Raw genomic sequence first — 27,745 nt, forward strand, 5'->3', positions numbered from 1 at the left:
AAAGTTGTAATTAAAATGCTTCAAGAAAATGACGGATCTTTTGTGAAGGACAATAATACTAAACAAAGACGGGCTTCAAAAGAAATTCGGAAAAAGAAAAGAAAGATAAAATCAAAAGATCACGACATTCATTTTATGACAGCCACTAATGAAATCGAATTAGAGGGAGAACAGGCGTTTAACTTTAATGGTAATAATTTAAATCATGATACAGTTAGTGATCAGACCAATCAACGGAGTAGTGCTTCCCCATCGAAGGTTTTAAATTGTATTGATAATAGTGGTAATGAAAATAGTGATTTAAATCGGAAAGATTCAAATAAAGAACGCCAAGTATTGACTCAAGGTGACGAGACTTTAAATGTCACTAATAAACAAGAAATTTCGTTCAATAATACAATAGTTAACAAAGTTGTGGATACCAGTGTGAAACAGTCGGAGGAATATAGTCACGACTCGTACTCGTCTTCATTCGAAAGTTCTGATGGTGAAGGGGACAAGTGGAGTGCACCAGAAAATAAACCAGTACAACAAGGAAACAAGAAACAAGTGTCCGAGAAAATAGTTCCTAGTGAAAATAAAGAAAATAAGAATAAGTTCGAAAGAACTGGAATAGAAAAAAGTGAAGAAGAACCACCTTCAACGTCAACTCCGAGAAAGGATTTAGATCAACAAGATCATAGTGAGTCATATGCATATTCCAACACATTCGAAAATGATTCCAACTCTAAGGAAAAGTTAAAAACAGTAAGCGATCCCGGGAATCAAAAAGGTAACGCTGACGCTACGTTGAGTGAGTCCAGCTGGCCATCTTATTGTCAGGATAACAAAGACATTGAAAACCAGGAAACAAAATTGAACAGTAAAACAGCAACAGAATTGAGCAACATCAGAGCTGGGAAAACAGGTAACGTGAAAAATACAAATGTCAACAAGCAAACAAAGGATAACTCGGATATCAACAAGGATAAAGATGACGATGATGACGCAACATTAACAGAGTCAAGTTGGCCGTCATATTGTGAAAACAAAAACAAACAGGAGGTAGGATCTGATTCTAAAGAGCATATTTACGTTGGGGAGAGTAAAAACCAAAACATTAAATCTAGTGATCATAGTGTCAATAGTCTTTCTGATAAAAAATCAGACCAAAAGGAAGTCTCAGTAAAAGATCATTCTCAAATTTCTGTTTCATTTTCCGAAAATTCAAAAAATAAATGCGCTGGTGTAGATAAGGATATTTCTGACAAGAAACAGGAAGAAGAAAGCGATGATGCTACACTAAGTGATAACTCGTTTCCAACGTATAGAAGTGAAGATCCTGTTGTTATTAACAGTGGTGACACTCCTGAAGATAAAGAATTGCAAATCAAGGTCAGTACAATCGGGGATTCCGCGTCTGATAAGTCCAAAAATAACGTTTCTGTCATTTCTTTGCTGCATAAATCTGAAAACTGTGAGGAAATTAAACAAAAACCTACAATTGATGCAAAAACGTTATTATCAGATACACTAACAAACGCACAAAAAGAGTCACAAAATAGGAAAAATAAAGAAACACGGAAAAATTCAAGTCCTGACGACACTTTAGAGGATATTGAACCCATTTCAAATATAGATGCTCCATTGCCCATTGATACTGACAAAATAAATAGTGAAACACCAATTAATAAAGACAATAAGCCAATGGCAAGGCAGAAATTTGTCAGACAAGCTGTTAAAAATTCTGATTCTGACGTTGAAACTGAAAAAATGGAAGGCACTAATACCACAAAGGCTAGAGAGGAACAACCAGTGCACCTTACAAACGGCGATGATGGGGTATTTTCTGAAGAAAGTGACATTGAAGGGAAGGAACATATTGATAGAGATGACGATGAAGAACTAACTAATGTAACTGAATCTAATTCCCGACAGAGAAACGTATCTGATTGGGGAACAAATGAAGATTTTAAAAAGGAACATGAAACTGGTGATGAAAATAATAAGGATAAAATTGAGAACAAAAAGGATGAAAGTAAAACTACGGATAACAGTCTGGATCAACCAGTTGATTCCGAAGTTCCAACAAATGATACTATACAGGACAATGGTCAAGACCATACACAAGCACGCGAGGTTGACCAAAACATAGATGACGCAAGCAAGAACGATAAAAATGATGACGTTGGCGTTGAATCTGTTGAACAAATCAGACGGAATATAAAAATCGACAATGCTGTAGATACTGTGGCTGAACTGGAGGTTAAGGTTCAAGATTTAATGGAAAACATGAAGGATCTTATGTCTGAGTATACGACACGGTTAAATAATCAACCATTGTCAGATTTTGTGATGGATTTAGACAAATTTAAAGGTGATTTTATATCACTTAGAGATGCATACAAGAAATATGAATCTTTATTTGTCTTTTTAAATAAATGTCTTAAAGATTTACGCTCTTCTGGTGATGAAGTGAACAACTTGATAGCAAAGCGCTTCCGGGAAGAAGATTTGACCACATGGATGGAGTCACAAGAAAAGTTTGAAGAAGGTTAGTGTTCCTTACGTTAACGGGTTTTACTTCAGGTGCTTATAACGGAGGTGTATGGATAAGTATGTAAAGAACATAAAGATGTAGAAATATGAGTTTTGAAATAATTTTCGCTGTTTTTGTCAAAACCTGTCGGAATTGTTGGGTCCTCAATGTTTTCAAAATAAGAATTTTATTAGGACTTTTAATTTGTTTATTCCATCGCAATGATGAGTCTTTTGTAGACGAAACTCGAGGTAATCTACAAACTGCTAAAAATGGTATCTTTGATGGGTTTTGTTTTTCTACATTTCACGAATTCGAAGCAGGTAATATATACATGTACATATTTCTTACAAAGGAGAAAAATATTTGATCAAAAAGCTACATATAGTTATAATTGATAGCTCTATGTAGATATATATATTTATATAAGTTTAACTTCTCTGTTAAATTTAAAAATACAGAGATAAGAGTATGCAAGGTAAAATAAGTCTTCTATTGTATACTGAACTTTAGTACATTCAACCAAGAATATACTGTCTTACTTTTAAAGAATTTTTAATAACGGATTTAAAAATCAATCCGAGATAGTGTTGCTATTTCCCCCCTCTATGACACTTATAAACATTGCTTTGTTTCATAACAATATCAGACGTTTTAAACTCAAAGTGACAAAACTTGATAACTTGTTAATTCTGAATTTTAAATTTTAAAAGTTCAAAAGTTCTATGAAAACATTTGACAATAATATAAATGACGATCGATACATCAAACTTTAGTTTATATTAAACATTCTTTTGTATCACGGGTACATTATATTTTCTTTAGTTATAGAGAAAAATAAAGAACGTTAAGCCTATTTAAAACGTGACTTTTAAAAACACGGTGTGTAATTAAAAGAAAAGTCTATCTTAATGCGAGGTTCGTCGACGGGGTTAAATTGTATGTCAATAAATAGAGGTGTCGGTATACTACGTCAGTGAAACAGAAACCTAACGACACAAACAAATAAAGACAAATTGAGATCAATGAACGATCCTCAGCAAAAGACATATGTCTATGCAATATTGAAATCTCTAAATTGAATTAAGACTGGAAAATATTTGGAATATAAGATATTATCAGTTTCTGCTATCAACATCACAACAATAAAAACAACTGATGTAAACATTACACATGTAATTACAACAATGCCGGTTATACAACAGTAATAAACTATTATACCGTAACAATGATTGCTTAGAATTACGGGACATGCATGAACTATCGGTCACTGGACGATAAGTAACCAGCAATCAATCAATCAATCAGAGTAACAGAAAGCAGGCGAAATGTACTAAATCTGAGCAATCACTCTGTTCTACACTTAGTCTATACAATCGGTGACTGTATTTTATTAATGAACATTATATGCACAAGATGATATGAAAATAAAGAGATACATTTTTCCGGGGGTAATGGGAGGTTCTAAGAGGGATAGATCGAGCCATAACAGATATTTAAACAAGAACGTGTCCCAAGTACACGGATGCCCCACTCCCACTATAATTTTCTTTGTTCAGTGGACCGTAAAATTGGAGTAAAAACTCTAATTTGGCATTGAAATTAGAAAAATCATATCATAGGGAACATGTGTACTAAGTTTCAAGTTGATTGGACTTCAACTTCATCAAAAACTACCTTGACCAAAAACTTTAACCTGAAACGGGACGAACGGACGGACGAACAGACAGACGAACGAACGGACCCACAGACCAGAAAACATAATGCCCCTCTATTATCGTATGTGGGGCATAAAAAGAGCTATCGTGCAGGAATAGGAACCTCAGGCTGTTGAAGGTCGAATGAAATTTCCAATTAGTCATTACGATTTAGATTAAATCAGTTCTTTAACAATTTTAACGACTAAAGGTATCTCACCTTCTGTATAGTAAATGTTTACGTGGGTCGGAACCCCCACCAGTAAAGGTCTATTTGTTTATTTATTTTTACAAAAAGGGTAATTATAACAGTTTAAAAATCATATGTCATCTCGGCTCACCTCAAGAATTTACTAAACTTCAATATTAAAAATATTTTTTTATATTAGTTCACTGTAGATGGTTTATTTCGATGATTTTTAATTGTTGAAATTTAAGCGTATTAGAATGAGAATTTATTTGATTAAGATGACATAATAACACTCCAAAGTATATAATTCGCGGATTATAATTGTTAAGGTTAAATAGATTAATAGTTCATTAATAATTTTAATCTCTGAGTCAGTGTAAGTAACAGAAAACATTGAATATTAAATTTGTTATGCATATAAACTTTGCTTATAAAAAGTTTAATGCGAAAAAGGTTCCGAATCTTATCCGTGTCTCATTCCGTACTGTTTTACGTTCTGATTGTAATTATGACGTTACGCACGTTATTGCGTCAATACCGTGTAATCAACCAGACCACACTAATAAACCAGCTTTTCTATAAAATCATAACAGTTAAGTTATATAAAAAACTTATATCCATAGAGGTCCGTGTAACACTTATCAATTCAAAGTTTTAAAAAGTTTTGAAATTTTAGATTTTTGGAATTTTGATCAAAGTTTTAATATATCAAAATTTCATATTGTGTCAAAATTCTAAATATCGTTTATAAATTTGATAGTTTAGAAATTTGACCAAACTTTTAAAATACTAAACCTAACGCGCAATTTTGATTATTTCACTTTTTGAAAGTTTGATTTTTTAAATGTTTGCTTAAAATATCAAAATAGAAAAGGGGCAACAAGAGGGATACCTGAAAAAGCGAAACGAAATAATATGAATTAAAAACATACTGATACTTAAAAGTTTATGTATGAAATAAAACGGACAGTTGAAAGCGGTGAAAAATTGGATGACAAAATTAAAATTTCTTAAAAGAAGATAATTCATTTAAAAACCAGACGTACGGCTCTGATATTGACCATTTTACCTGCTGGTTTTTCTAGCACCCATATTTTAGGAGAAACAGGAGTAACAGTAAAAACTGAACAACTCTCAGTAGGTCAAATAGTATGGTTATGTTGAGCATGTATATACATTTTCTACTAAACTCTAAGCCATAAAAAGGCCCAATACACGATGTATTATCTCTTTTGATTTCATTTTTTTTCCTGTTTTGCTTTACGACTTCTTACTTTCTGCAATCATGTTGGCTAAAGAATATATCATTTCATGTACAGAATGAAAGATCATCTCAAACGTTTTTATCTGTTCTTTGTAAGTTGTTTGCCCTAAATATTCAGCTTTAAGCGTTCCGTAAGGAGGTCGATCAAGAAAAGCGCTTCATGATACTGAATGCATGGTTTAAGGTTGTGCTAGTCCACAGTAAAGGAGGTTTTTAATATAATCTTTTTTACGCTGAAATTAAGACGGTAATAGGATCCAATATCAGCAAATTGGAGCCAAGATACTGTTACAAGGTATCTACCAAAACTCATCATAGATGGATACCGGAATATAAATTTTGCCGGTTTTTGCGCCAGACGCGCGTTTCGTTTACAAAAGACTTATCATTGACACTCGAACCAAATTAAAGTTGAAACCTTTCATATCATATATAAACGTATACCATAATCATTATTTTCACGAGCATTCATATTTATGTAATAATTACCGCTGTACTGCATTAAGCACCTAACTTGCATTCATGTTTATGTAATAGTTGCCGCTGTACTACATTAAGCACCCAGTTGTAGGTGTCGGCATTTTGAAAGTTGAACTGAATTGTGTTCAAAAGTTTTTATCAGCGATAAATGGTAATCGTCTGGGGAACCAATATTTAGATAGTCCCTGTTTTTTACTGGATACTACCACTAGGGGCTTCGATAATGGTACATTAAAATATTCTGATCCCTAATTTGATGATATAATATTCTGTGCCAGAAGAGGACAAAAGTAAAATTATCCATGCCTTTTAGTGTTAAATTTTGAACCAGACAAGTTGATTAATGGCGATGAAAAACTTAATAAAATTGTTAGCGCTTCGACAAAACAACCTCACCCCACTTTTAAAGTTACATGGTTGCTACCTTAAAGACAACGTTTGGACTGGTTATCATACACATAGCTCCATTATAGGTTCTAAATCAACCACTGTTTTATTATAGTAAACAAAAGGAATAGATTTTTTTGTATTAAAGGATATTACTGTCCCGTATTTGCATTTTGTTATTTGGGTATTTATATTTGAAGTAATCGTACGACAATCGACTTTTAGCAAACTAAAAGTTCACATGTACACCCAGTCAGAATGGGGCGTGCAAAGAGAAGACACACTGTCAGCTGCATGATGGATTTTTTCCATTTTTGGCCGTTCACCAATGTCACTCTCGAAAAACCAGTACAATGTTAAACGCAGAATTTGAAGTAAAGAATTCACATACGGAACGCTGAAACTGAAATTTGAAATTCAAGCAAAATAAGAACGAAACAATTAAAGAGTTGTTTGACCAAAGTGAAGTTAAAACATATTTAAATCCATTTATAAGGGCAACTTTGTCCTCGGAAGTTGAATCTTACGTTTCTTCGTAATTTGTATGTAAACAACCTATTTTAAATTATCGATTTTTTGTTGTTGCCAGTGACAAATATTTCATGAATGTTCTGGAACAAATTAGCAATAAATGCAACAGGAGAGAGTGTGCATAATGAGGACATATGAAACCTTTCAATTAGTTTAATTGAGGTCTGGAGCTGGCGTATGACAGTAACTGCTAGCCTTATGTATAGTAGTCCTTTGTCATTTTATTATCATTGTCATGCATGTTAATTAGTTTCTTAGTTTGTTTCCTATTCTGACATAGGACTTGTATTTCCTATTGAAGTGCGTTTTACTGTTCGTATTACTGTGTGTTTTTCATTCTTTATTGGCTAGAGGTATAGGGGAGGGTTGTGATCTCACGAAACATGTTAAACCCAGCCGCATTTGTGCGCCTGTCCCAATCCAGGAGCCTCTGTCCTTCTAAGTCTTGTATGATTTTGATTTTAGTTCATTGTTAGAAACGTCGCACGCTACTGGTGTTACTTTGGTAAAATCACGGACAAGACACATTCATCTTATTAATTTTTAAACATAAAAATTGATATTATAAAGTGTTGTATATCATTTTAAAGCTTTTAAACTCTTCTTTCAGATTATTGCAATTTTGTATATGTAACAGACCATTTTCATTAATTAAAACTCAATAAAACCTTTAATTTGCAAAATGATTTCCTTGTCCCGCGTTACACTTTTAGTTTTGTGAAATTCTGAATCCCGTAAAAAACATATGAATTTTATTACCAAACGATATAAAAATTTGTCTAGAACAAGCAATTCATAATTGGGCGATGATGTAATGTCGATTTTTTTCTCTCGAAAAGACGGAAATATAAAAAAAAGGGATCAAGATGATACAAATTATTTGTCCCATGCCTGAAAGGTTGCCGTAATTTTTGTTAAATTGTCTCAAAAAGGGGGATTTCAGAGTAATCCCCATGTCGAAAGTAAATAATTCTTATACTAGTATTTTGTACAAAGATCACACTTTCGCCTCATGCAATAATCAGGATTTTTCAAAATAAATTCTTATTATTCGAGTTGAATAGCAATGTCCGACATTTTGTCCCCTTCAAACTAAATTAAACGTATGGTTACGTTTTCTGTTTTTTTCATGATGTTTATTTAATACAGTGCCATTCGCTACATAAAACAAATTATAATGGATAAAAGTACAAAAAATTAGCTCTATTTTGATATTAAATTCCCATAAATTAAATATAATATACGATATATCAGATAAAACTAAAATGTCCGATACAATGTCCCAACATACGATTTTGACGTTATTTCATAAAATATACTTCTAACATTCCGTCTAATTGTCATTATTGCGGTTTTCACAGACGATTTGGAATACGGCTATTTTATTTTGTTGCTTAATAAGAAAACTTTAAAATTAATGTTTTATGTGGAAGCTCTACCGATTCATAAAGAAGGGGTTGGGAGAGATTTTCTCGCGGAACTGAAGTGTTTTCCGGACTATAATAGTCGGATCCGCTATAATACAAATTAATAAAAAAAACCAGCAATAATAATTGTTCCCACTAATTCCCTTGCATGTATTTGTGCAGAACTAACATGCTAGATATGCCGTAGTCCTTTCGCCTTGACATTCTGGAGTGCAAAGATGAGTGCATTTGCAGTGCATAGTTTATCCATAAAAAAAAGTAATCGATTGCCTTTATAATTAAAATGTATATAAAACAAATGGTTTCAATTCAAGTTACTTTTTATTTTTAATTTGTTAATAAAATTAAGCTTAACATCTGTTATCTAAGAAAAAACAATTAATCCTTTCTTAGGAAAAAAAATCAATCCTTTAAAATTTATTGTAAAAAGCCATCTGAACAACATGCATTCCAACGTTTTTATTTTGGCTTACGTCTTTGAGTGTGTAACGTTAGGTGACACCAGTATCGTGCGACGTTTCATATGTTTCGGAGTTTAGTATTACGTCTATAATCGCTGAACCAGTACACTTTTTTGTCTAGGGGCCAGCTTAAATACGCCTAGCACAACTTTTATTGCGACGCTATATTTAAGTATTCCTTCCGTATCATTTCTTGGAACTGAAATACATCATAAAAGGCAATATATTATCATCATGCAATCGATAAACAAGAAAGGAAAACGTTTTAAGTTGTATGCCAGCCCACTGAGGCGCTTTTTCTGGATCTACCTTCATCAGGAACGTCAAAAAGGCGAATAATACTTTATGGTTTACTGCGAGTTGGTCATTTTTCTCTGATACTTCTAAATGTTGGGCACTGGGAACACAAAATAGCTTTGAATTATTTATCTCAAACGCTAACCTTATATAAGAGATACTTGATTCCGGTTTAAATAGGTTTAATTATATATTTTTTTGATAGATGCATAACCTTAAAATTTCAGGATACTGTTATCCCATGTGATGTCTAATATGTTTCATAAAAAAAACCCGACTTCTTCTTTTCATTATTTATCTTGTTATTAAGAATGATTTGATATATTTCATGCTATTTATTTATAACTAAGAATAGTTCTTATCAGAGTCGTGTTTACATCAGTGATTACAGGTACCCCTCTTGCCGCCCCTATATATTTTTGATATTTTAAGCAAACATTTAAAAAATTAAACTTTCAAAAAGTGAAATAATCAAAATTGCACATTAGGTTTAGTATTTTAAAAGTTTGATCAAGTTTCTAAAATCTAAAATTTATAAACGATATTTAGAATTTTGATATTTTAATAATTTGGTTAAAATTTCAAAACTTTAACACAATTTGAAATTTTGATATTTTAAAACTTTGATCAAAATTCCAAAAATCTAAAATTTCAAAACTTTTTAAAACTTTGAATTGATAAGTGTTACACGGACCCATAGACTAGACAGGTAAATACTATTCCGAAAAAAAGTACAAATTGTTTTATCATATTTTACTTTAGTCTAAAATAAGGACAACATATTGACAAAACGTCAAAATATGCGTGTCAGACGTAACAGACTATACGCATAATCACTTTAGCAGGGGTGTTTGTGTTCTTCAAAATAGTGTTATATCCACGAAAATTCGAATGAATGATATGCTTCATATATAAAGTATAACAATATTACTGGATAAGTGTTTCTGTTACGACCAACGCTATTTTTTGGCAAAAACAAATAGTGTTCATATTGGTCAGATTTTGGAAGATGTTAAGTTATCAAAATTTATAGGTTTTAAAGATAATATATAAGATAATATGATATTTCGTTTGTGTAAATTCGGCTCACCTATGTGCATACATAGACCATATCAAAATCGAATTTTTGGAGCACTCACACTACATATCAAAATGCAACGACTTCTGGCAAATGTCTTGCAAGATGTCCAATGTCGGATTTCGCCGTTTTTTACAAATAAATTGTCATTTGCGACGTTACTTATTAAAAATTTAGATAAGTTGCATGCTAAATAGTCCTTTTCCGTATTTGTGCTTTAACTTTACAAAACAGCAACATACTTTTTGATAACTTGCGTAGTCAAAACGACTTCGTTTTCAAAGAAATGAAATGTCTTGCAAGTTTGTCCACTGGACGATTTTCGTACGTTTTCGACGTTGTCGATTCGGGGTACGCTATTTATGGTGGATCATCTGTATATAGTTCCTCAGATAGAATTTTCTTGATACTCTAATACTATCAACAAGACCACAAAGCATCATAAAAAAAATCCGATGACTGGGTTTGTTCGTTTAGATGAGGTTCTTTAGTTGTGAAAAAGTTTTGTATCACAAGAGGATAACAAATCATCTTTATCAAATTTTCAAATTTGGGAAGCGTAAACTGACTGCGATTTTTTTTTTTATTTCTCTGCAATAAGATTCATGTGTATAGAATTGAAAGTGAAAATAAAATTGGGTCTAAAGCGTGGCTATATACCTCTCCACATCATACAAAGCTTGTAAACATATGATATGAATTATAATTAACCTTTTTTTCTGACAATCGTTTCATTTCATAATCTAATATTGTACCGCTATTAAGTATAGTGAATTTTATAAGCAAGACCCGTTTAACTTGTTATTCTCGACAAACTTTTTATATTAAAGCAAAATATATATCCTCCTCCGTTTCTGATCTAAATGGGAAAACATTGCACTTTAATACGTTTTATGTCAATTGATCTCTGGTAGAGAGTTGTCTCATTGGCACTCATCATATCGTATATATCTTCTCATTTCATAAAGATATGCATTACCCAAATACGATATATTTTGTTGTTTGTTGCTTACGTTACCTTCATTGAGAAATATTCAATGCATATTCAGTACAACAAAACATTATAAGAAGTATCCATATTGATGTGCAAAACAAAAACTGCAAGCGAAATACAAAACTTATCCCAAATAATCGGAAATCGCCGTAAAACGTAAAAATTTGACGTTACCATTTGAGACGCAATATCGTGCTTAACGTCAATGTCTTCCGCTGAACATGAACCATTAACAATTGATCAGTTCGTGATCCAATTTAGCTGTCTTGTTTATCATTATGGATACAGACAGGTTCATATCTAATCATTCTTTTGAGAAAGTTAAAATCCAAAATTTGTAACATCAAAGTAAAACTCTTTTAAAATGTTTAACATGTTTAATGGATATACCAAAAAGGAAATGAAGCCTAAACTAACCGTAGATGGTTTCTGTTACATATTATCTAAATGAAGCACAGTTTTACCTCTTATTTACTTTTATAAACTCAGTTTTAACATTATCAATCTGTAATTTGTATTTCACATAATAATATACATAGATAAGAATTCAATGAAACATCTTCTGGTCCTATAAATAACACGTTAGTTCGTCTATAATTATTAATTTAGGCATGAAAATTACTAGGCAAGAAGTGTAGGGTTAAGATACCTTTCTGTTCAAGCAGTAAGCCGTTGTTCAAATATTCTATGTAGACTTTATAGTATTTAATAAGAGACATTTGTGTACATTAATTTTATTTTTACCTATTCAGTCAAGGTTCAACATAATATATGAGAAGTCATTAAAAGATGTGTGAATTAACTAAACTTTTTACAAATACAAAAACCTTCAGTTGAAATGACATTCACATTTAAATAAATCCATTTTCAATCCATAGATATCTCTGTAGGGAATATCTATTAGGTGTTTTGTCAAATATTCTACTAAAATCACTCCTTTCTGAAAAAGATTTATAATTGTATTTGATGTTGACATTTTATAAAATCAATTTGGGACAGGAAATTAAATTGGACCTTCACCAAGTAATGAAAATATTAATCAACAGCAATCTTAGTTATTTTCCCATGCAGAAACAGAAAAATAAACACTTTACACAAAATTATATCACTGCTTAAAAACCGACATGAAAGCTAATTGATCACTTGTATGAAATGTTTATCTTTACCTTCAATTTTAACAGAATTCAATTTTCTGCGTTACAACCAATATATTAAATGAAATTGATTACCATAATTCAATATGACTTCTGAAAGACATGGGGCAATTATAACATATTTGAAATTTGAAATTACACATATATCCATCTCCAGGAGTAACTAGGGTATAGAGATATGATCATCTTCTGACTTGTCCCGTCAGTATCAAAACCTTTGCTGAAGTATGGCTTTTACACTGTGCATACATGCAGTCACATCTGGTCGAAAAGTTGACGTTTGATCCACGGCTTTTGGCGGGGTTAATGATGTTTAGTTTTTAGTGATGTGTTTTGTGTGCTGTTGGTCGTCATTTGATGTTTTTCTTTTTCCCCTAACGATATCAGTTTGTTTTGACCTGAAAGTTTGAATATTCCTTTGGTATATTTCGATTCTCAATTAATCCAATTAAGTGGTTATTTTGAATGACATTGAAAAGGGAGAATGGGAAAGACCTTTTGCTTCAAATTAACAACATGCAATCTACGGACCATCGAAAGAGTTGTAGGCTGTCCGCCTCGATTGTGATTTGTCATAGACCTCATCCATAATCGGGTCAAACTTGCGGACTGTTAACTTTTCAAACTAGCACGTGTAAAAGACGACCCAAATTTTCGGTCTAATACAACACTAGGTTCTTGTTCATATAAAATTAACATTTTCGTGTCCTGATATTTCTATTATATTTGTAACTGGACGTTAAACACCAAGGCTGATATGCAAAAACTACTTAAGTTAAAAAAAATTCCGAATGAACGGATGTTTCTACATGTTCTACGATAAATAAGTACTACGATTAGATATCTTGACTAAAGTGGTTTTATGCATACCAGCCAAAATCATCACCGTAGAAATCACCAATTAGTCACCGTATGTAAGTATGGACAATTTTAAATTGTCTTCTTGCAGGTTCTGAATCGCCTCGAACATAAACAAAGGTGTATAATATAAAATCACCATGAGTTATAAAGAAGTTGTGAAAGCTTACACAGGAATACTAAACGTATAAGATATATACGGAATGATCAAACAAACATTAAAATCGTCAACCAACTCCGAACAAACACCTTAGTTTGAAGTAACACACATCCATGCGGTCAGTGTTAATGAAATAAACCTTGGTCGTGTAACAAACCGTTAAGTTGCATGTCCAGTTACCCAAATCTCTATAAATCATATAATAAATGACATCTTCATTGATAAAACTTTAAAAAGTGGTGGCACCAAATAATAATTCCAAGCATAATTGTATTTTTTTAGAGAAACACAAAATTCGCGAAGAGCGTATTGCCGTGGAACGATCTGCATTGGCGAAAGCTTCAGAAGCGAGGGCATCAATTGCCAAGGCAACCATTGCAGTAGCAGAATCCACTCAGTTAGCTAATGAGACCGAGATCGAGGCTGCAGAGGCAGAGAGTCTGGCAAAGAAGGCATGGGAATCGGCAGAAGTGGCTCTGAAGGCCGCTGAGGAGGCAAGGAAAGCGGCTATAGAGAAACGTAAAGCTGATGATGAAGCTAGGAAACGAGCACAAGAAAGGGCAGAAAAGAAGGCGGAGGAGGAGAGAAAAATAAGAGAAATAGAAGACAAAGGGTTAATGGAAGAGGCAAAGAAGAAAGGAACAACTTTTCAAGATGAACGGAAACGTGCTGACGAAGAAAAGGCCAGAAAAGAAGCAGAAAGAATAAATCCAAATAATTGGCCGAGATACATGTAGGTATATTTATTCGACAAATATATGAAAGGTAATTGATATTATCTAACACTGAATATAGCTGAACATATTCAAATTACAATACCGACATTTATCTGTTCTCTTTTCTGACCATTGCTTGTGTGGTCCCTCAATACAGCTCACCCATTGTAACATCAGTTTTTCTATTGCAATGATGTTCCGTTTTGAGCTATTGCTGTAACTTCCTATGTTAGTCTGTCATTTCCTTAGCTAGTGTAAGTGTAAGTATGCTCATTTGACCATTCCTCTAACCATTGTGTCTTTTCTTTTAACTATTTTATGCATTTATCTCAGAGTCCAACCAATAATGAAATTCGTGCCTATATCATGGTACAATTATATGATGAGTTCATGTCAATATTTTAAAGTGTTCAATATTGAGCTCACGGTTGATACAAAGATATAAAGACGAAACACTTATAACATCCTTATCAGAAAAAAGCTCTTAGACAAATCTTTTAAAGATATGCAAGATCAAGCAACCAAGTTGGATCATAAAAATAAAAGTTAAAACATCTCAAATGGTTCCTGAAAGTAAAACATAAATCCTAAAATGATGCTTTAGCAACAGCTTGTAATTTAAAAAAGCTAATACACAACATGTTATTATTTTTTTTAATAGAACAGTTTAAATATGATGTATTTAAATACTGAAATTTTATATATTTATTTTGTTAACAGATACAGCGTAGATCCGGGTGATTATGACCCCGGGGTAGGAGTAATCATCAGATCCATTAAAGGGTCTCTGAATCGAGAAGATGTCGAAGTGACCAGACTTGACCAAGATACCGGTGTACTAGAGCTGACCGAGACGGAAGAGCTCGTGAGCAATATCATAGAGATCAAACCGACAGAAAACGAGAAGAAATTCAGTGTAAGTTTGCTATCAAATAAGTTGTCTTATAAATCCAGACTACCGACATCGAAAAGATTTGTGTAAAAGATATAACAAGTTCATCAGAAAGAAATATTTCGTTTTATATTTATAAATTCGGATTAAGAGCCCGTTGTCATTTATTTAGTTAACCTTCAGTCTCGATCCTTGGCTTTTAGTTTAGCAAGACAAAGTAACAAAAGGTCATAAGTGAAAATAAATTGTATTCATCCGTAAAAGTTTAGAAAGTATAAATACACAAAACAAAATTAATGCTCACAAATTATGCATATGCTGCGTGGTCATTCAGAAACCAATCGGTCTCTTCTAATATAAAGTTGCGCTTATCTACCGGTCAAACATACATATATGTACTTCATTTAAAATGTCAGTTTTGATATAGATTTTTATAAAAACTTATTTCATTTACATTATTAATTAAATTCATATTTGAATTTCACTTCCGCAGCATATAATTTGATTTGATCTTCATTAATTCATTTTTGAGATGGAAAATAAATATGAACAATTCCAATGCTACTATTAGATTAATCGAAGTTAATGCTGTTTATAGATAGTGTTTATGTCAACGATCAATTGTTGATGTTTATTTTTCTATTGTCTAAGTCAATTAATTCATCGGTTTAAGGTTGACCTTAGATAGATTTGTCGGTTATTTTTAAAATGCCGACTTTAAATAAAGCTTTTAATTTTATTTGATTGGAAATATAATGCAATCGGGATTTCGATGCTGAAAGCAACTTTTTCCTAAATGAACTAATGGATACTAAAATATCAGTACACGTCAAATGTAATTTAGTGTATAGACTTTATCAACAGTCAGGAAATAGTTCTACATGATCTCTCATACCATTTAAGTCCTCAAAAAGGGAAAATTAACTACATGTTACCCAAAATTGTTAATTATGTTTGTTTTTTAGATTATCTTTCCATTGGGAAAATGATATTTTATAATTTTTCGAATATATATTTTTTGTACACAAATAACTATCAAAATATCGCCTGAATATAAAAGAAACAAACAAATATTGCAGAAGTCCATTTGGAGATGCAAGTTTCACAACAGAATTGAGAACTGGGAACAGTTGTTTAATATAGAGCTTATCAAAAAGCCAGAGCATATATACATAATATTTAGAAAAAAGGCAAGGTGAACATTTTACTGTAAAATTGTCTATTTTTCATACAATTTACATGTCTATTAAAATTTATTGAGTACTTTTCTATACATAGTCTATTATATCTATTACAGTTCGAACAAGCAATGTCCATTGCCATTCCTCACTGTGCACCACGTGGTATACCAGGGAAGGAAGCCGTCGTTAAATGTCTACAGTCCAATGGGAAGTGGGCGGAGCTTCCGTCTACAGAACTGGTCTTAAATGATATCAAAGTAAGAAGTTTAATACTTGACTAAGAAATTATATGTCCCTAAACTGGTTTTATATTTTGTAAAAATAGCGAATTATTTACTTTCTTGTCCCCTTTACTATCGGATAAAGTAATTCTAAAAGTACGTTAGATATATGCATGTGGTTTTTGTACTATTCACATACGCCTGTGAGTATCTTTGAGAAATAACAAACGTGAAACTTGAAAACTAGGTTGTATCTTTTCTTCCAGGAGAACGGACCTATTTGACAAAATGGTCCTTGACGAATTTATGTAAGCGCTCTTGTAATGTTGATAAAGTTGTATAGAAACAGATTTAGCAAATTAGTAAATATTTAACCGAAAGTTTCAACGTCTACCATATTGAATATCACAATCGGCATTAATATCTCTTGTATCCACAAAATACTCTACAGCAAAATGTTCCTAAAATACTACAAATAAATTAACTAATGAATTAACGTTTCAGGAATTGAGGTTTGTCGAAACGAGAACAAGAAAATTCGGAACATACGTTGTGGTTCTAAGACTAAAGCGAGACACACTAACGTTTACTAAAAAAGGAAACAAAGTATTCTCATCAGTTGATGCCAGAGTCTCATTTACATGTAAACCATCCATGTTTAAGATGAACACCAACATTAATATAGAGGTAAGTGTAATGTGGTAAGTGGTAACATAGGCTTTAGTGATCCTGTTTTAAGATTTGATAAGTCGTAGTTATACAAATACGATATTTCAACTTACTTTTAAGTATATTTATTTGTGTTAAAGAGACCTATACTAGCCTCTGGCTGTTGGCAATCCTCTTTATATAAAAAATAGTTAAGTGTACTAGACATGCTGGAGAGCAATCCATAAGACGAAAATGAGAATTTCTGTAATATTTAAAAGTAAGCTACATGTACATTGTAAGTTATTTGTATAAAACTTTATTATTTAAAATCAAAACAAGGTGCTTCAAATTTGAAGGTATAACGTTAAATATTGCAACGAGTTTCTGTGATTAACAACAAATTGAAATAAAATGAACATTTTGGTCTCTTGTGGAGAGTTGTCTCATTGGCAATCATACCAAATCTTCTTATATATAGGTTAACTGGTTGTCTTTCTTTTTAACTAGGCAGCTTTCAATTCTTGAAATATTTATAAGATATACCTATTTTTGTATATTTTAGGTTCAGCCGGTTGAATTATCAGCAGTAACAGAATTAAAGCAGCGAAGCCCGGTAGAATGTAACAGCTTATTGGCTGCAAGCCCGATCCTTAAATTCTCAATACCAAACCGGAAGTTTGCCAAACCTTTATTGATGACTTTACCGCTCCCTCCTAATACCACTCGAACCAAACGACCACAGACAGCAATGGCCACGAATAGAAGTGACTCAGACAGTGGTCAAGATGCCCGACCACTGACAGCTCGGCCGTCTACAGCATTCCAGTCTTCCAGAAATGAAGGTGAACATGTATTCTATGTTGTGTATAAACATTAAAGTTCTCTTAAGACTTAGTTATTTACCAAAGCATCAAGATTATAACGCTTATGATAAACTGAAATTGAAAAGAATAATTTAAAACCTGTCAATATTTCAGAGAATGTGACAGAAGCCTTCTAGATCATTTGTTCCTTTACTTTTAGTTTTTTCAATACTCATAATTTTATAGAAACGTTTAACCTAGATATCAACCACTGAATAGTCATGCCGGATCGTAGTTACGGAAAGCCATATAGTATGATACAATACTCTATAAGTATAAGTTGTTCCAGTACAACGTCATTCAAATTGAAGAATTAGGAATTTCGCTTAAAACATTTATAAAAGATGTAAATAAATCAATATTGATCAAAATATTTGTCAAACTTAATTTGATTGTGTTTCTGGTTTAGATGAATCCGAGGAGGACATCCATCTTTTGGTTAGGAGTAATAGAGAAGATACATGGACCAAACTACAGGATGTACCTCTATTCCAGGCCAGGAATAAAGACATTGTCTCCTTTGAAATCAAAGAACCCAGTGACAGGTATAGTAAACAAATATAATATAAGTGCTCTAGAGCTTGCATTTTGGTGTGAGCCTAGGCTCCGTGTTGAATACCGTATTGGACCTGTAATGGTTAACTTTTACAAATTGTGACTTGGATGGAGAGTTGTCTCTTGGCACTCATACCACATCTTCTTATATCTATCGTCTAATGAGTAAAGCCAAAAAACAATTTTATGTTTTATCCTTGCATTTGTTTTCTTTATTTTTTGTGTGCCTATGTAAATATAATAAATGAAGTAATGGTAACACATGCATTGTCTATATAATGACTTTTTAATACGTTACAGATACCTAATCCTAAGAACAAAGGAAGGAATGACAGTTGCACAAGTCGAGAGACTAGCTTTTATGTTGGAAATATCAATAATGTATAGAACTATTCAAATCTTTTTACGCCAAAAGAACGACGATCCAAACGAAGTGATTGTATCTTGCGAGCAATCAAACAGAGCTGAGCGCGCTATACGCAAGTTTGGAGAATTAGGCTACGAAGAAGGACCAAATCCTAGTAAAGATATTATAGTGAAAGAAGGACAAATTTTAGACATCAGTTTTAGAGGAAACATTCAATGTACAAAGGAAGCTGACAAACTAAGACTTATATTCAACACGCATTTTAGAAGCAGGTTGGATTTTAGTGTTGAAGAAATTGAAAAGTTTGCTCAGAAAAGTTTCCACACGTACAGAGGATTTGCACAAGTTTCTTCCGATGTTGTTCATAAAAAACTACATATAATGGAACACCAAACCCCTGGTGCTCCAAAGAAACCCCCACACATAGAAGTTACAAAGGAAAGACTTTTACTGACTGAACTACTGATAAATATACCCAAGGTAATATAAAATGTGTTCTCTTTTGGTATAATATTGCACAATGAAAGCAGCCCGATCATTCATTATCATTTGCTATTAGTACTGAGGTATCTACAGAGAGTTATATTGGGGAGTACGCAAGTTTTTTTTCTAGCTTATGATTATATTGGTTTGTTTTTAAGAAAAGAGTGGATTAAGGAAGATATGAGATTTATGCTAAAAGACAGCAGCCCAAAGACTTGATTTTAATGATTTACCTCTTTAAAAGTTTTAATAAGATCAAAACCCTTGGTGTCAAAATATGAAAGTTACCATATAGCATAAATTATAGTTGCCATTCGTATTTACACATGCATTTGACGATGTAAACAACAACGCGATGATCTTAGGTACGTGTTATAAGAATGTTTAAAGTTGAATTGAATACTAAAAAAACAGAGTGTTGTTAAGCGAAGTTTTGTTTTTTAAATATTGACATTGGTGTTGTAAATTAATCAATAATTGGGGTAATTTAAAAACAAATTTTCATTTTATGACATGTTAGTTAAATCAGGCCATTTATCAACGTTTTATCTACGTATTATAAGCCCATATAACTTTATGTTTATGTAACGATTTTGATTATCCCGGGTTTTATAATTTCATGGTTTTAAACTTTCTTACTTTAAATCATCCTGATTATAATATTTACATACCTCGTATACTTACATCGATTTAATTTAAATTGAATAAGATTTGAAGATGCATGTATTACTTTGCACATTTATTAGTTGAATTCAAAGTCTACTTAACGTTACGTAATACAAATCACACGGCAATAAATCTTAAATTAGGATCATTACTGAAAACCAGGGAATAACCTACAAACTACTGAAGCTAAATAAACCGTTAGATTATCCTACTTGGTATACGAGTTAAGACTTTGATCAGAAGGCAACCAAAAATATATGTATAGTAACAATATTGTTTTTAATTGCAGCCTGATCCAGAACCACCCCAGCCTTTGAATACAGCTCCTGTGAAAATACACGTTGAAGGTGAGAAAATGGGACATTTTTACATTGGATGACCATGAGGGCATTACGGTGTATTGCTGTCGCCTAGATTTCCATTACTTAACTTTCGTGTTTGGACTGTAACCGATCTATATATTTTTTTAGAACATACATGTAGATTAATCTTTCAATCAGTTTAATTGAGGTCTGGAGCTGGCATTTCAGTTAACTGCTAGTAGTCCGTTGTTATTTATGTATTATTGTCATTTTATTTATTTTCTTTTGTTACATCTTCTGACATCTGACTCGGACTTCTCTTGAAGTGAATTTTAATGTGCGTATTATTATGCGTTTACTTTTCTACATTGACTAGAGGTATAGGGGGAGGGTTGAGATCTCATAAACATGTTTAACCCCGCCGCATTTTTGCGCCTGTCCCAAGTCAGGAGCCTCTGGCCTATGTTAGTCTTGTATGATTTTAAATTTTAGTTTCTTGTGTATAATTCGGAGTTTAGTATGACGTCCATTATCACTGTATTAGTATACATATTTTTAAGGGGCCAGCTGAAGGACGCCTACGGATGCGGGAGTTTCTCGCTACATTGAAGATCCATTGGTTGCCTTCGGCTGTTGTCTGCTCTATGGTCGGGTTGTTGTCGCTTTGACACATTCCCCATTTCCTTTCTCTATTTTAATAATATAAAAATGTGTTGTCGTTATATATATATATATAAATATTTAAGTAAAAAATCTTGAATATCTATGCACACGTACAGAAAAAGTGTGTTAACCGTTATTAGGAATATCTTAAGAACGTTTGCAATCTCCCATGCACAGTTATTGACAATATGAATGCCTACTCAAATCCAATCTATTAGAAAAATCAAATAATTACAGAAGAGTGTCCACCATGCACTTGTACTGTACCATTATTAATATAGTAAAATAGAATGATATACAAATGCATCTGGTGCAACAAAATTGGTACCGTTGATTTTATTATATACTATACATATAACTGTAATTTACAAATATTCATATAATATATAACAATAAACCAGAATATACTGATTTGTATCACTACAATATAATAGTTATTACGATGAGGTTGAATTCCCTGTCATTTATTTACCATCCACGCACGAACTTGTCTCAGAATATTTGTTGTTATCTCTACATTAACCTGATTGTTAGGTACAATGTATGGAGCTGTGATTTTTATTTTTAAGACAAGCGCTTGTGACCATCCACAAGAACTTGCGGTGATGGTCATCCAATTTCAGTACTTCAGTACTTTGATTAATATACTTAGGCAATTCTTAATTACCCTCTCATTTAAACTCATTTTACAATACAACTTTAGTACTGTGTAATTCTTTAAATATTTTTTTTACTGAAAACCGTAAAACTATTTTTTAAAATTCATTGCTATGCGTTGTTATGAGTGAGGTTCCTGGTGCAGACGAACTTTTGCCATTTAAACAGAAAGTCGTGATAAATAGATAATTTAAAAGGTCGTGGGGTCTCAAAATTACAATAGTTACACAATATTTGAACAACTGTGTTTAAGAAATAGTAGAAATACAAATTGTTGTTTTATTTAAATGCAAATAATAACAATATTTTTGTATATTATGTTTCTGTTTAAACACAAGAAAGAGGCTTTTAGCGAGAATAGTACACAGTTTACGAACTTTAAACTTTTAACTGAGAACTTGGAAAAAAAAACTTCTGTGCAAAATGTACTAATAAACAATGAAAAGTTCTTCTTTTGTTTCAAACAACTTATTTATTTTTTATAAAAAATATACATATGTAAACGTAGGATATTTGTGATGTGTTTGAGCTTTTGGTTTTGCCATTTGATTACGAACTTTTCGTTTTGAATTTTCCTCAGCGTTCGTACCTTACATCGTTTAACTTATGAGTAAATGTAAATGGAGGTTATGTATTTCAAACAACGATAGACTACATGTACTTCAAACTCAGAAAACACAAGATTTCGAATCCCAACAGTCATATTCTTCATGAAGAAACAATGACGTAATCTTAGTCTTCTGTATGTGAATCTTTTTGAATATAACCATTATTTGTTATCATTATTATAGCCCCAAACACGAAGGATGTCCTAGAGTTTGTTGCTAACGAGCTTGGTGATGAATGGAAGATGTTAGCACAGGTATTGAACCTTAAAAGCGTCCGGATTCAAGCTATACTCCGACAGAATACAGCTAATCCGGACCCAAAGAAGATCCGGTATGATATGTTAGTATCCTGGGCAAAGAGAATTCCAAGAAGTGCCAACAAGGTGAGAATTAGCATGAGAGGCAGTCCTTTGTACTGACACTTTTGATAACCGAAGCCAGCAAAACAGTACATGTATGATGTGCAGGAAATTTTACAATAACATGTTAATTAGGTCTTTCCACTTTTCGTGGAAAGACCTTTTGTTTTTCTTCTTCTGATTATTATTTGTTTGTTTTTTTTTTTTCTTCTGCCGTCTGAGATGCTTTTTTGTCTAACAACATATCGAATAGAATTTTTGACCAATGATGTTGTACAGTAATGGGGGGTTTCAAAACTCACCCGGTGTGACCGAACACTTATTCTTATAGGAGTTATCTCCCCACGTCCCCTTTTACTTGTTATCGCTATATCTCTAAAACCGTAAACAATTTTAGCAAACTGTTTTCACCAAATTGTTCGTCTACTCTTGAGAATGATTTGGTTTATTTGACTTGAGTGATCGGAAGACATCTTATGGGAGTTCTTTCCCTTTGAAAATTTAAGATAGGCGATTTGTTGGATAAATTCATACGTTATAAGTCGTAGAGGCCTACAGTCATTTGATATGAAGTCCTTGGTCCATTTGAAGGAAATTCAGGTCAAGGTCAAAGATCAAAGTCATGTTCTTAATTTTGAATTTTGCTTGTTATCGTTATTCCACAGAAACTGTGACAGTAAATGATATGATGTGTTTGCCAAATAACTGTTTACAATAAGGCGCAACTTCAACCTATTTCAGTCAAAATGTTTTGGTTAACCCTTATAGGAGTTTTCTCCCCTTATGTATTTCAAATCAGTATTTCTCCACAACCATACAAGTGATTGACCTCCGGCCTTCTGTTTTGAGTTCACTGACCTATGACCTTGAAATTGAGACCAAGGTCGAAGGTCAAGGTCATGTTATAAATTTTGAATTTTGCTTGTTATCGTTATTCAAAAGAAACTTTTACAGTTAATGATATGATTTGTTTGCCAAATAACTGTTTACAAAAAGAAGCAACTTCAACCTATTTCAGTCGAAGTGTTTTGGTTAACCCTTATAGGAGTTTTCTCCCCTGATGTATGTGAAATCAGTATTTCTCCACAACCATACAAATGATTGACCTGGGGTCTTTTGATTTGAGATCACTGACCTATGACCTTGAAATTGAGGTCAAGGTCAAAGGTAAATTTTGACCTTTGCGCAAAATTATTTTCTGTTCATAATAAAACAATTGAGTCTTTTGCATATACTTATTAATCTTATTTTTTTATATCAATTTGAAGAACCAAATTACATCAGCAAGGAGTGACATTTTCTAACATCGTTTTTCAAATTTCAATCTTATTATCGAGGTGGAAAGACCTTCAATTGTTCTCTGAAGAATTGGTTTTTAATTAATTAATACATCTGTTAACTGAAGACAGCAAAACGATATGACGTGAAAGTGTAAAATTTCAGTTTATCCTGCACGTTTTCATGTATTCCTTATCTCGTTTGAGTCTAATATCATGTTGGTTTTTGATGGTTTGTTTCATTTATTTTCTTTGTTTTATGTTGTTTTTTCAGTACGGGCAAGTTTTTCTATTGTTAATGGCATATATTCTTATCCGATATTCTGATATTTCTTTATTAAAAAGATAAGGTGATGTGTTGTAACTACCAAATGAGACAATTATCCACCAGAGTACAACTAATGACGTAAGCAGCTATTTATCAACGTACGTCTTTAGATATGAGCAAACCCGATATCGTATAGTCAGAACTATGCCATTACCTTAGATGTAACACAACAAAGAAGGAAACGCTTTGGTTCATTAGATAAGCAGGAAGCAAACAATACATCGAAGACACACTGAGTACCAATCTATGAGCACTGATAATTACTGAAACCTAGTTCAAAGCCACTTAAAGTATATACTTATAAATAATCTTTTCCAGACTCATCTATCAGTCAGGACACATCCAATGTATTTAGTGTTAATAAATTGTAAACACTCGGAGAAATGCATGACTTTGTGGAAAATCAAACTATAAGTACACAACATCGTTTTTTTTCTGTTTTAGCTTGACATTTTAGCTACAGCATTGACATCTTGTGGACGAAGTGATATAGCCAGTGAACTGAGGGACAAAGACCTGGAATACAAACGAAATATGGCTAAAGCAAATAAAAGTATGTAAAAGTTATACACATTTGGCATAAGAAATATGCTGAGAGCAATAACTGTACAAATTTCGATTTGGTTTAACAAGTAGACAATGAAGCATGGCATGAATGGTATAAAAATGTAGGATATATGTCACAGAGATATTCAGGAAGAGGGGAGGGCCGTAATTGAAAGGGCAATTTAGTCTAGATACATTACAAAAATAAAGAGTAGTGGTAAAAAAAGCTTTATTACAATATGTTAATAAATGTTGTAAAAAAAATATAATGTAGACGTGCAGTTGTTTGTTAACTTTACAATCACATGATTTGATTTTGGTTTCTAAATAAGTGAGATGAAAACAGTTATATATTCAAAGCGTATTGTAAAGAAATCATACAAATTATTTATATTATTAAAGATACACTTTTAAAACGGGCATTTGTGAAAGTGGCACAGAACCCGGATGCTGTCAAGAATTGGATGATAATTGCCAGACGTTTAGGAGTGACTGAGGACCAATTAAGAACCATAGATCAAAGTAAACCGTCAGTGCAGGAAAAGTGCTTCAATAGTTTACAGATATGGCAATCTGTGGTAGGGGAACAAGCTTCCGTCCATCAATTGACAGATCGCCTTAGAAAATGTCGATATCGGCAGCTAGCACGTAAGTTTAACCATCAATTCTGGCGCGTCATGAAATAAAGTACAGTTCTCATAGATTTCCAATGACATATTCAGGGAACTTATGCCAATGATTTTTTTTAGTTTTATTCTTTTTTATTGAAAAATTTCAGGTTTTCAAAATTTCAAAAATGATCTTTTGTTATTCGACTATAAACAAAATATGATATTGGTGTGAGTATATAGGTACTGACGAAAAAAGTGATACAAATTAATGATTGCCTAATATATTATATTTATTATTAAATTATTGATTATGAATTAATTGATTTTCGGTTACTAATAACACAAGTTTTGACAAAATCGTTACAAAAATATCTCAGTTTGATAAGAATATTTATACTTACAATCATGACGCCAATTAGTTTCAGTAGAAGAAAGTTGCAGTCCAGAAGATGAGTATGTATTCAATTCTTTCTCTTAGAAATCAAATGGACCCGAGTGATCTCCCTTCCTATTCTGGTGACTGGCTACCTTTTTGGCTTTCTGTTGTTATTAACACATTGATGCTTTAAACGGAGAATATGTTCTTTTGATTGTGCTCAAAAACATAAGTGAAAAACCTAACTAATCTAACTTGCTGGGTATCATATTGTTTGTATTATACGCTTCAGGTGCAGGCATTTGTCCTGAGTTATAACATTATAGTATATTAATAGATGAGAGGATTAGTCCATTTTTTTGTCCCTTAAATTCATAAATTCAAAAATGTTAGGTCAAATGTGTCAATTTTAACAGGTCAATGATTACAACTGATTTATCTGCACCAGTGAGAAACGATTTACATGATTTTGAATGCATAATTTTACCTCTTTACCATCTTCAATCATGTTCAAACACTAATTGTTCGCATAGTTTGTGCCATGCCTGATTTTGGTTGCATGAATTTAGTGCATTTGTTTGTTTGTAACAAATTCCTTTGGTATCTTTTGCTGACCTTTTGTAGCAATAACTAATTAAAAACGCAAGACTACTTAATCATTTTGATCAATACTAGTGCTGACATATTTAATGTATCCGTACATGTAGCTATAAAGCATTAAGCTGTTGTGTCTGAGTGAGAGTTCCGAGTTAATCTAGATGAGTTCTAAGACACAGGAGATTACTGTTCACTTATATCTACAATTTGATGATACTGAACTAGTACACGTTGTTAAGCTGATGGAGTCGTTATGACTTGTTGTTTAACCACCAAACATCCAGTAGTCCGTCCTTATCACTAATACATATTCATTTCATGCCTTTCATGACCATTTTAATTCGTGAATTTCGCAGTTTTTTTCACATTTTAAGTTTTAATACATGCGTTAGTCAAAGTTGATATATGAGAGGGCTGGGCTATTTTACTAGTGTTGCATTTTGCTTCCCATGTATTTACTCATCGTTAGAAAGTCTGTATGGTACTAAGGGTACACGTGTTATTATACAATCTATACAATCGTCAAAATAACTTTTATACATATATAAGCGTATATTAATTTTTATTACAGGAGAAATTGAGACATTAAGTTGAGGATGTTATGAACCATAGAGTTAGATGAACAAATTTTCTGTGATACCGAGATACATTTGCTGATTATCTGTGATACAGTTAGATATGCTGTTCATCTGTGATACAGTTAGATATGCTGTTCATCTGTGATACCAGAACTAGTCTTACCATTTCTGTCTCTTCAGAACTTTGCTCTTATAGATACATGTATATACTCTTATGCAGACAGTGCATCTAAACATTTGTAGGAACTCCTACACGTATATGTACAAAAAAATGTATATGATTAAATATATCATTAATATGATAGCATTTTATAGCAATTTGTATACATTGATGGCTTCCTTTCAATGAAATTGGTTATTAGAAATAAGCATACTTTTGTTATGTATAATCGATGCTTAATATCTCATATTACCTATTTGCTATAGAACAATGAATAATCCTTTGAATACATTGAAGTTTCATGAATATTCATGAAATCTAAGTTGGTTGAGGGTTCAGTGTCACATAGATACACATGTTATGGCATTTTGTTTCAATTATTAAATGCTTGCCATTTTGTATGCATTTATTCGATAGCTTATGAATGTTTTTTACTTTATAATACTTATATTTATAGAAGTTTATATATCCTATATTAGTTTTCTATATAATTTACATGCTTATTACATGCAATATTTATGAATTTATATAGTTTTATTCTTATGAAAGCACCGTACTGTGATATTGAAAAATAAAATGTTGCAATAAGCTT

General features: G+C 32.3%; 1 protein-coding gene across 2 annotated transcripts; it reads left to right on the top strand.

Moving 5' to 3' along the window:
* Positions 1-27,745, top strand: LOC139493166 (calponin homology domain-containing protein DDB_G0272472-like). Of its 2 annotated transcripts, XM_071281347.1 has the most exons (14): positions 1-2,533; positions 13,779-14,229; positions 14,933-15,128; positions 16,402-16,542; positions 17,011-17,193; positions 17,720-17,999; positions 18,430-18,565; positions 18,876-19,422; positions 20,381-20,438; positions 22,505-22,704; positions 24,730-24,838; positions 25,234-25,479; positions 25,862-25,895; positions 26,987-27,745. In XM_071281347.1, exons 1-14 carry the CDS (start codon positions 16-18, stop codon positions 26,994-26,996), a joined length of 5,109 nt encoding a protein of 1,702 aa, XP_071137448.1. In that variant the 5' UTR covers positions 1-15; the 3' UTR covers positions 26,997-27,745. The 2 variants fall into 2 exon arrangements, with proteins under 2 accessions (XP_071137448.1, XP_071137449.1); XM_071281348.1 differs by lacking the exon at positions 25,862-25,895.

Source organism: Mytilus edulis, chromosome 10, assembly GCF_963676685.1.
Source record: "Mytilus edulis chromosome 10, xbMytEdul2.2, whole genome shotgun sequence".
NCBI lineage: Eukaryota > Metazoa > Mollusca > Bivalvia > Mytilida > Mytilidae > Mytilus > Mytilus edulis.